The sequence below is a fragment of the Mytilus californianus genome, unplaced genomic scaffold (genome assembly GCF_021869535.1).
Source record: "Mytilus californianus isolate M0D057914Y unplaced genomic scaffold, xbMytCali1.0.p SCAF_1, whole genome shotgun sequence".
Classification (NCBI taxonomy): domain Eukaryota; kingdom Metazoa; phylum Mollusca; class Bivalvia; order Mytilida; family Mytilidae; genus Mytilus; species Mytilus californianus.
In genome coordinates, this window is record NW_026262581.1 from 67,031,531 (window position 1) to 67,043,681 (window position 12,151).

Genomic DNA, 12,151 nt, shown 5'->3' on the forward strand with positions numbered 1-12,151 from the left:
CCACACAAACCCATCCGTTAACAGGCCCGACTTGTCTGAAGACTAATGACAACGTCAACGAAAAATAAACATCATATGAGGTATAATGAAATAAATCGGTAGAAATGTTGACTTAATTTTATCACCGGCAAAGAGATTTATTGTGAAAGTATAATTTCATTTGTTGAATTGAAAAAGTGGTATTTCACAACCAGAAGATACCATATGGGCAATCGAAATCCATGAGTCGAGAAAATGCGGACAACAGCATAGCCATAAGAAAAAGGACGAGTAAACGGCAGTTCACCAAACGCAGGCTAAAGAATGGATAGTACGAACTCTGTCAACAACCTGGGTGTTAACTCAGGTGATCTGCAAGGATCTTCAGTTCCTTCACCTTTGGTGGCACCTGTAAAAAAACGTAAACAAACTACACTGGTATAGACTCTAAAAACACAAACAAAAACAAACCAAACAACAAAACTGTCCAAAGCCATTCTTTCTCAGACGTGGACTATAGTAGACTCGTCGAAATATATATGAGCAAGAAAAGGTAACAGATCCTCAATTATAACTGACAATTCAGCATTAAAACAACACTTGTTTCATTTCCGTTAAATACAAATATTGGTTCCGTTTCTATGTCTACCAGATATGACACGGATTGCAGTTTTAGTGGTGAGAGCTGAAAGGATTACACTGTTGTATTAAGGTCAAGTTACAGTAAATGGGCTATGTCACAGATTTTCTTAAAATTTTGCATTCACTTTTGGATCGTTGAACTGTATCTGAAAATCGAAAAAATAATGCCTTTATTTCTTTTTTTTCTGAAATATTACTGATAGAATTCTTTCAAACTGGGTGCCCATTTGTATAAAATGCAATTGAAATCGGCGAAAAACTTTTTTACATTTGTCTTTAAATCATCAAATTTTCAATTTTTACTACATAGATTTTTCTTAAAGAATTATATATTGTTGGTGCAAAAATTTCCGTTTTAATTGTGTAAAATAATAGTAGGGTCACCGACTTCGTTTTTACGGTATACATTAATCAAAGTAGTGTATTAGGTGAAACATACCAAAAAACGTCTAAATAATCGTAACGTCATCGCGTTGTAGACCGTAAAACGTCGATTTTTTACGGTTTTCACTACCTACAAGGTAACGGATTGGTTAATACACAAAAAATCGAAGTCGGTGACCATATGATTAATTCATATCACTAAAACAGAAATTTATGTATCAGCAACATATAGTTTTTTAAGAAAAATCTATGTAGAAAAAATTTAAGGTAAATTTAGGAACGGTTTTCGTCGATTTCATGTGCTTCCTATACAAATGTTCGCCTATTTTGAAAGAATTTAATCAGTAACATTTCAGAAAATAAAAGAGATAAAGGTATTATTTTTTTCGATTTTCAGATATAATTCAGCGAGCCCAATTTATATGCAAAACTTTACCAAAATCTGTGACATAACCCATTTACTGTTCCTTGACCTTTATAACAGGATTAAACTGGCGTAGTATATAGAAAGAAATATTCTATAGACTTTACTTAGAACATTATTTGGAATCACGAACAGTTATAGATTTGAAAACTGTCGAGTTGAGTATCTTGTGTCTCTATTCAAACCACCTGAATAAACGGGGATTACTGATGACCGTCGTCTAGTAATTTTTCAGTCAGTATTTATTGTTTTCTTGGTTTGTTCTTTTGGTTATTTATTTTGTTTTTGTATCTGTTTTTTTGTTTCTTTGTTTAAATTATGTGTAATCTTATGTATAGTTTGTGACATAGTACGAACTAGGGTAGGTTCCTTAGAACAAGCACACACGTACATGTATACAAATTTCTAGATTAGTAAAAAGCAAATATTATGCTGTTACCACTGCATAAGATCCAGTCCGTTTTGGGCTTAACAGTATCACATGTATGTGATAATCATAAGCATAATAAGACAACCAAATTAGGGGTTTACAAGTGACGTGAATTTGTAAGTAACACATCATACTGTACTGTACACCACGATAAACTTATCATAGTTATAAGCCAGGAAACATTAATACACTGATTTCCTGTATCAGGCACACCATCAGTACTTATATCAAGTAGTAGACATTGTCATCTTTATAAGTATACAAAATGTACATACTGAAATTAGTTTGTTTGTTTTCAGGATACATTTATACAAAAGCCTCTGGTAAGAATGATACTTTAATATTCTAACATTTTAAGGAGAGCGTTTTGGTTTACTGAAATAAAGAGATGCACATGTAGTTAGTTGTCAGTGTTTAATTCGGTACTAACATGATATATAACATACTCTTAAAAGTTCCCCATGATGAATAAGAAAATTTTTAGAAACAAAAATTCCAACTCCCTCAGGCAAAGTTTACCTTAGAGCAGTTTTGCTATAATAATCATGCTTTTTTGTTTTATGTCTCTCGTGGTGATAAAACACCTAACATTTCTACGTATTAATACAACTCTGGCTAGGTTTGAGCGATCCTGATGATAGTAATCCAGAAAAGCGCGTAGGACGCACAAACGTTATAAAGTTTTATTTTTACGTGGACGAAACAACAAACAACACAAAATACCAGTGACGATTTGGTTCGTAACACAAAATGCCAGTGACGAATTGGTTCGTTACACAAAGTACCAATGACGAGTTGGTTCGTAACACTAAATACCAGTGACGAATTGGTTCGTTGTTCGTTACACAAAGTACCAATGACAATTTGGTTCGTAACACAAAATGCCAGTGACGAATTGGTTCGTTACACAGTGTACAAATGACGATTTGGTTCGTAACACAAAATACCAAAGACAAATTGGTTCGTTACACAAAGTACCAATGACAATTTGGTTCGTAACACAAAATGCCAGTGACGAATTGGTTCGTTACACAGTGTACAAATGACGATTTGGTTCGTAACACAAAATACCAAAGACAAATTGGTTCGTAAAACAAAATACCAATGACGAGTTGGTTCGTAACACTAGATACCAATGACGAATTGGTGCGTAGCACAACATACCAATGACAAATTGGTTTGGAAAACAAAATACCAATGACGAATTTGTTCGTAACACAAAATACCAATGATGAATTGGTTTGTAACACAAAATACCAATGACAAATTGGTTCGTAACACAAAATAACAATGACAAATTGGGTTCATCTAGATAATTCTTAAACTATTATGGATGAATTCAAACTTTGATATCTTGAGCATGAGACAGCAACCAACACAAAAACACAAAAGACATACAGAAGTCAACATACAGTCTGTAATAAAAGACAGATGTCGATACACTATTTTAAGTTTTATATCGCCCCGAGTCCAGAAAAGAGTTTCTAAAACTTAAAAAAACTGAAATAGAACCAGCACAGAAAAAAGTACTATTATAGTTAAAGTGTATCTCAACAGAGGATGCTGTGAATTATATACATTTAAATATCTCTTTTATCATTCTTAAATTCGTATAAGAAAAAAAAGAGCACATTTTTTTAGTTTTGTTGTTATGATAGATTGTATTCCGTTAACAAATAATACTTGATGATCTTGAAAATGAGCGATGATTAAGGCACTCTTCATCTGTATGTTTTCGTATCAATAGAAAAATATCAAATAAAATGATTTAAAACAAAAATAAATAAAAACTAACAAAATGCGTATTGCAACTTGTATAAGTCCATGGAATTAATTTGAAAAAAACAATACCTACCGTATCATCCTTATGTAACGTTGTTGTATAGTTAATATATGGTTCTTCATGTTAACTTCACGTGAAATTGTAATATCTTGTTAACAGCAAGAAAAACGTTTGTTATGTTTTTTTCTATCATCATTGGAAAAGTTTTTGTCTTATATCAGAATGCATAACCTTTTATCAAGCATCTTTAACCATTAAATTTCACTTAACTGATTCCTATAATTTGTTTATTTTTTAGTAAATCTCGCCCTACATCGACCAACAATTCAATCGTCAGTGTTTCAAATTCATAACCAGACTCTGTCTTCCAATAGAGCAGTAGACGGGAAATATGACCTCAATGTAAATGATCTGTCGTGTGCTGTGACCAAGGGAAATGCCCTCGAAGTATTTTGGCGGGTTACGTTGGATCAGATTTCTATCATAAGTCATATTCACTTTGTATTTGAAAATAGTAAGTAGTGATTTGTAACTGTTTCAGATATATAGGTTTTCAAATGTATACATATTATAATGCTTCATTGGTTCATAGAAATAGTTAAACAAGGCACAATTGATATTATCATAATTTCTTGCTGCGTGTTTTCATATATTTGTTTTGTAATTTCATTATGTTTTCATAGATATTTTGATATAACGGGATTTAAAAAAAATGAGTAAATTGAAAATCTAAACATTCCATAATTCGATTAAGACATTTCCAAATTCAATATTTGTATAGATTTTTTCTACAATTTTTGAAACTATTCGTGTAGCCTACATTAATTCAGAAGCACATAAAAAATATCCAGTTCATATAAAAATAATCAGACGTGGTGTGATTGCCAATGAGACAACTATCCACCAATGACCAAAGGACAAGAATGTGTTCAGAACGTGCCTAATTACTAAGGTATATCTAATCAGAAATTATACCATAATTTTTTTGGGATTTTTCTTGTAACATCATAAACTTTGTCTTTTCCAGCAAAAGAAATAGTAAGCATCTTACGGAACCATGAAGTGTATGTATCTTTCAGTCCTAAGGTAAAAACAGGTTCGCTCTGTTACAAAGAAACGCGAGAACACCCTAGTAGCCTGACCAATGAAGTATACTGCTTATCACAAGGGCGCTATGTTACTTACTATACAAACCATTTGTATGATAACAAAGTTGCGCTCCTGTTACTATGTGAAGTTGAAGTTTATGGTAAGACGCAGTTTAAAAAGTTTACTAGTGATGTTCACTGTAATTGAGCTGAAATACGCGTATATTTGAGCGATGATTTTTTTAAATTCCGTTACAGTTCTCACAACATTTTCAGTTGTTGATTTTCCTAAGGAATAATGAAATTTTAAAAATTGAGAGTTTGAAATTTATTTCAAGAACATTAATAAACCTGATTCAGTTTTCTTAACTTTTGTAAATAACAGCTAAACTTAGAAGAAAGTGGCGTAAGCCAAATGCATCAGATGTGTATGACTATTATTTTAATTTCCCTTTTTGGTCATAAAGCTGTTCACGTTTTTACGCATGTATCCATCCTTGCCTTTCTATTTATTGGGTTTTAGCGTTAATATAAAAAGGTAGATCCAGAAAAGCGCTTCGGACGCATAAAACTTAAAATTTGTTTTCTTCATGTGTAACTTCATTTTTCGCAATTGCAGTTTCAGTTAGCTGAAATTCGATATCTGGTGGATATTACATTTACCATTACCTGTATTACATAATGCTAGATTTCACAGAATATGAATAGGGTAAAATATAAGTGTTGGATTCCATTAGCCATTATAGAAAGTAAAACAGACTGATTTTGACTTTTACCATTCAAGGTTGTCCGATGGGCTTCTATGGACCTGAATGTAGCGATAGGTGCAGTACCAACTGTAGAAATCAGCCATGTGAACCAGATTTCGGACGTTGTTTAGGCGGATGTCAACCGGGATTCACAGCCGATCAATGCAATAATGGTATACAAACATTTGTTTCAAAATACTGGGTTTTTTTGTTATGTTAAAGTGGTGAAATATTGGTTACTAGTATATTTATGGTGCAAATTTCTCAACTTAAATGTGTATAATTTAGATACATTTTATATAGATGTGGGATAAACGTCAAAGAGACGGCAACCGAATCAATATTTATTTGAGGTAATAAAACGCATATTTACGACATTATTATTGTTCTTTATATTGAGAAGTAAATTTTATACTATGTAACAGATTTATGTTCATACAATGTATAAGATCTTTTTGTGATTTGCTATGTTTATTACTCAGAATGTGATATTGGTTGGTATGGCAACGGTTGTGCCTTAACATGCAGTCCAACATGTCTCAACGATGACTGTTTTAATACCAATGGAACTTGTAAACAGTGTGTCCCTGGTGCTACAGGAGATATGTGTGAAATAAATAATAGTACAGCTAATACAGATACAAACCCGACAGTTCCAAGTTAGTTTTTCTTATCTGTGTAGTCTTATAACACAAAAGACGTTCATTGAATCAACCCATCAGCAAACTAAAAAATAGATAAAGGAGACAACAAGACTTCAATGTGTAATTTTTCATTTTATTACATTATTTATATATTACTTTCATAAAGATTCCGATACACTCGCAATATACATAAATGAAGGTTATCCAGAAACCTGACGCACGCGCTGGGATATATTTCATACGTTAAGTATACGCATTCGTCACTTAACGTTTCAATGTTACCAATATATATTTTAGCGTCTTTCGAATAGAATATAAAATTGCCGGAAAATTATGTTTATCCAGGTCTCGGAGCATTTCATGGAGTTTGACGGACGCGTATTTTCTTGTCATTCAAATGAGTACTGTAGTCAAAACATGAAGAATGAAAATAACACTCAAAGAATGTCGTGCATCCAAAGCACTTTACTGGGTAAACCTTTACCAGGAACGCTCAAAGGATTGGTAAACCGAAACCTAATCAAACATGTTTTGAACCAAACAACAAACCATTCAGAAACACAAAACCCATAACTGAAACTACTTTGAGTGCAAAAAGTTCACTCTTTGTTTTTTTGAAAATTTCTTAATATATGGACGGGAAATTTGGGAAAAATATGTTATGAATCATGTCAATTCCGAAGCACAGACCACAAAGCTGATGATACCCTCGGTAATTTTCTTATTTTGCAGTAAAATCAGATCTATTAGATTTGCTGTATAAATCTGGATGACAATAAATGACGGCAGTGATAATTTCTTATAGAACTGTTTTATTAATCAAATACATTGTCGTAAAAAACTTATGTATATAGCTTCCTCAACCCAATAGGGACATAAGGCTTCAATCATATACATTGTCGTAAAAAACTTACTTATATAGCTTCCTCAACCCAATAGGGACATAAGGGTTCAATCCAATACATTGTCGTAAAAAACTTAATTATATAGCTTCCTCAACCCAATAGGGACATAAGGCTTCAATCATATGCATTGTCGTAAAAACTTACTTATATAGCTTCCTCAACCCAATAAGGACATAAGGCTTCAATCATATACATGCATGATTCGTTGTTTCAGACGAAGGTTCGATGAATGAGATATTAAGCGCTAGGAACAATGGAAAGTACCTAATAGCAATCGGAGTGCTTGGTCTAGCTTTGTTGGTTTTAATCATCATGTTGCTGTGTTATCGACTGAGATACAAGTAAGTGAATTATGGGTCTTATCACTTTTATTTTATATATTTTGTTTATGTAAGAAGAGCATGTAAATTTTAAAAAAAGAGCAATTAACGCATAACTACTATAAAAAAAGAACTTAGGGCACAATGTCCTGCGCACACTATCACATTCCCATGCTCTGTAAACCGAAAATGTTGGTCTAAACTCTAATTTGGCATATATATATATATATAAATGAAAAAAAAAATCATTTAAGAATTGAATGCTTCTTTTTGTAAATTCATTGGGGTGTAAAAGCGTTGACCGAAGTACATTCTAAATACGTGCGCACGGTCAACGCTTTTACACCCTTATAAAATTACTAAAAGAAGCATTCAATACTTATAATTACATTTTTTTTGCTAGGATCATGAAAACACAATTTCAATCAAGGTTTTTTTTATTTACCTGTGCACTTAATTGCGAAAGCTCGTGTCATCATGAATGTTACATTTCATTATGAAATGAAGGTTAATTTCAGAATGACGCGAGATTGCTGTTAGCCAATCAAAATAACGTATTATAATGAAACACGCATGTAATGTAATTATATGAAAATGAATATTCAAAATTAAAGTTTTGAAACTGATGTAACCACAACTGCAGGATAAACTACTTCTGATGATCCATGAAAGATCTAATCTAATAATATTTTAATGCATTAATCAAGCAATAGGATTGGACACAAGTTATTACAACTTATATTAAGTCCCCTCCTTACATATACAATACACATATATGATGACAGCAAACACATACATATTATAGCGTCAGTTATAGAAAATAAAGAAAGGAGTCACACATTGGCATGGCAACAATAAAAGCAAATAGGACAGAAAGAAAAAAGAAAGCCGCTGACTTGGAATGTTAAAATATTTTTGACTGTTTAATGAAATAACGAACTTTATCCAACATGTTTGATGAAAGATGAACAGGACGGACATCCCGAAAAAAGTACTTCCCTTCTTGCAATCAAAGAATCACGGATTCATCTGCTGTTCGAAGAAATTACAAGTAAAGATAAAGATATAAAGAAAAACTCATTTGGTCTATAGTTTAAGTTTACATAAATTTATATAGGTAGACAAAACGTTATTCAGAATAGTGTTTGTATATTCATTAATAAGTAAAAAATTGGAATGGCAAAGATGAGAATAAGAATTGAGAACGAACAGATTTTTTCTTGGTTTCAATTCACAGTTTTTGATTGACAAAATAAAAAAAAATCAGTAATATTTTTAAAAAGTAAGCACGCTTATGATATCGAGTAACCATATCTCACTTGCATTGCAAAATAACATATTTTTCGTTTTAACAGAAAAATGGAAAAGTTGATAGTAGCGACCAACATATCATCACCTACGGGCACAAAATATCCTAATCCTGAAGATGATCCCAGTTATCATTCTTCCGATCAGCGTCAGCTTTATCCACCGTCAGGACATCCTTTGACCGAACAAAACCACAGCACCACCAGATCAAGTACAGTTCATATATATGATTCTCCTAGTACAGATTCAAACGACAAAAACTACAATGCAGTTGATGGCAAGGGAAATACTCTGTCATATGCAAATGCAAAATTTGGAAAAGGCAAGAATTTAATATGACCGATATCCAGCAATTAAAAGTTTTGTTTTCTCTCTCTCTCTCTCTGTACAAACACATTCTGAATGTGATGTTATTTGTAGTTAATACTAAATACAAAAGTTTGTTTCGTCTGTTCGTAAGGTTATATCTATACATTGTCCAACAGAGTTCTGATTCTTAACAGTATAAACTAAAAAATGATAAGAAACGAAAATTCTAACTCTCTCAGACAAAGTTGAACGTAGATGAATTTGCCTATTCTGTGGAGGTCCTTTTGGATCATAGAGTTCCTATCGTTTCTACGTTCTCACGCATCTTCCAACGTTAACTTTCTTCCGTATTTCCTTTCCTGTTATTGTGTAAAATTAAAATTGAGAATGGAAATGGGGAATGTGTCAAAGAGACAACAACCCGACCACAGAACAGACAACAGCAGAAGGCCACCAACAGGTCTTCAATGCAGCGAGAAATTCCCGCACCCGGAGGCGTCCTTCAGCTGGCCCCTAAACAAATATATATACTAGTTCAGTGATAATGAACGCCATACTAAACTCCAAATTGTACACAAGAAACTAAAATTAAAAATAATACAAGACTAACAAAGGCTAGAGGCTCCTGACTTGGGACAGGCGCAAAAATGCGGCGGGGTTAAACATGTTTATGAGATCTCAACCCTCCCCCTATACCTCTAGCCAATGTAGAAAAGTAAACGCATAACAATACGCACATTAAAATTCAGTTCAAGAGAAGTCCGAGTCTGATGTCAGAAGATGTAACCAAAGAAAATAAACAAAATGACAATAATACATAAATAACAACAGACTACTAGCAGTTAACTGACATGCCAGCTCCAGACTTCAATTAAACTGATTGAAAGATTATGTCTTCATCATATGAATATCAGGCACAATCCTTCCCGTTAGGGGTTTAGTATCATACCATCATAACATATATGAGAAGAACATAACCCGTGTCATGCCAACAACTGGTTTTTAAATAAATGTGTTTAGTGCCGATGCAAAGACCCTATAAGTGAATCAATATTAACGCCAAAATATGCAATCTTTAATGACCTGACAACAGTATCGTAACTATATCCCTTCTTAATAAGTCTATTTAAAGGTTTTGTTAGTTTCAGAGGTGAATACTGACATTTTTGTGCTTTATAAAGAATATTTCCATAAAAAATTGGATGTGAAATACCTGAACGTATAAGAAGTCTGCATGTTGAGCTATATTTACGAATGATGTCCTTATACCGATGATAAAATTTAGTAAATGTTTTGACTAGTTTGTGATATCGAAAACCCTGGTGTAATAATTTTTCAGTAATACATAAATTTCTCTCGTTAAAATCTAAAACATTGTTACATACACGAGCGAATCGTACAAGTTGAGATATATAAACACCGTAAGATGGTGACAAGGGAACGTCACCATCTAAAAATGGATAATTAACGATAGGAAATGAAAAATCATCTCTTTTATCATATATTTTAGTATTAAGCTTTCCGTTAATGATATAGATATCAAGATCGAGGAAAGGGCAGTGGTCATTGTTAGTATTAGCTTTATTTAAAGTAAGTTCAACAGGATAAATTTCTTTAGTATACATACTGAAGTCGTCATTATTGAGAGCCAAAATATCATCCAAATATCTAAAAGTATGTGTATTTTTATGCCCCCGCAACTGAAAGTTGGGGTGGGGGATATTGTTTTACACCTGTCCGTCCGTCTTTCCGTCCGTCCGTCCCATTATGGGTATATAGTTATTCCAGATAACTCCCCCTACAGTTTGAATGCTAGGAAGTTTCACTTTGCTGGCTGTTTGTACATATATTGAAAGTGTGCATGTAGCCGGGGTTTTGATTTTTATTAATATTTGCTCTTTTGGGAGATAGTTGAACTTCGTCAATTTTTGGGAGTATTTACTTGCATAATAGGTGCATAGCGTTTCCGGATAACTCCTCTTACAGTTTGAATGCTAGGAAGTTTTCACATTACTGGCTGTTTGTACATGTACATATATTGAAGGTGTGCATGTGGTCAGGGTTTTGATTTTTATTAATATTTGCTCTTTTGGGAGATAGTTGAACTTTGCCATTTTTTGGAGTATTTACTTGCATAAGAGGTGCATACCGTTTCCGGATAACTCCTCCTACAGTGAACTATAGACTTGTGTGCTCCCATGCTCAACTTTGTGTATTTTAAAATAACACTTTGCAGCAAGATACAATAATATCTCAAAGAAAGTCCTACATTGACTTTGTTATAAAGTTACAGTTACTTCAAAGTGAAGTGCGGGGGCATCACTTTGTCTAGTTTAACATAAAGTATTCTTTTTAATGAAAAGGTATTATAAAATTGTTGAATGAGATTGTTGTTGTTACTGTAGAAAGAATTGCTGTTGTGTAGTCGTGGTGTTGAATAGAAATAAGTAGATGTGGTATGAGTGCCAATGAGACAACTCTCCATCCAAGTCACAATGTGTAAAACGTGAACAATTATTGAATGCCTTGAAATTCTATCTTTTTTAAAAACATTGACTCACATATAGAGAAATTAATTTAATTTTCAGTAACAACAATGTTTTCTTATATTTCAGATCCAGGACTAGATTATGAAGCTTTAAGAAGAGAAGGGATTTTCCCCAGAGAAAGTCATCATATCTATGACCCTCTACACTCGTAAAATTGTGAAAAGAATTTTTACTTATGTTTTAGAATAGTAATAACTTTGTGAATGAGTCAGACTTTATCAATTCAAAATATAAGGCATTTTGGGTGATATTTTTCAAAAGCGTATACTAAAAACTGTGATTGGCTAACAAAGTCATCAACAATGAGAGTTCAACCAATGACGGGACGTTACTTTAGTTTTGTTGAATTGTGGATATAATGCAAGGCTAGCTATACTGACTTAAAATAGCATACACGAATATACCAAATCTTTATTTAAATTCGGTATTGTTATAAGCTACAAAGCATAAGTTCTAGATATCTTTTAACCGAATACATATACACATTCACAGCAGCATAAAAACACAAACATGCCAGCAAACTTAAAAAAGGGAACTACACATGAAAGTAAGCAAATCACAACATAGCAAAGCAATGGTTAAAATGATCAAAGAAAAGTTGTCTGTCATTCTAGTAGCTATGCAATTTTGAAAACTA

The 12,151-nt window shown here is 32.8% G+C and overlaps 1 protein-coding gene across 1 annotated transcript; it reads left to right on the forward strand.

Moving 5' to 3' along the window:
- The first annotated feature begins 2,069 nt into the window (after positions 1-2,069).
- On the forward strand, positions 2,070-11,764 carry LOC127723114 (multiple epidermal growth factor-like domains protein 11). The gene is made up of 8 exons (XM_052229602.1): positions 2,070-2,182; positions 3,941-4,156; positions 4,670-4,891; positions 5,515-5,652; positions 5,962-6,138; positions 7,243-7,369; positions 8,704-8,978; positions 11,581-11,764. Exons 1-8 carry the CDS (start codon positions 2,125-2,127, stop codon positions 11,664-11,666), a joined length of 1,299 nt encoding a protein of 432 aa, XP_052085562.1. The 5' UTR covers positions 2,070-2,124; the 3' UTR covers positions 11,667-11,764.
- The last annotated feature ends 387 nt before the right edge of the window (positions 11,765-12,151 follow it).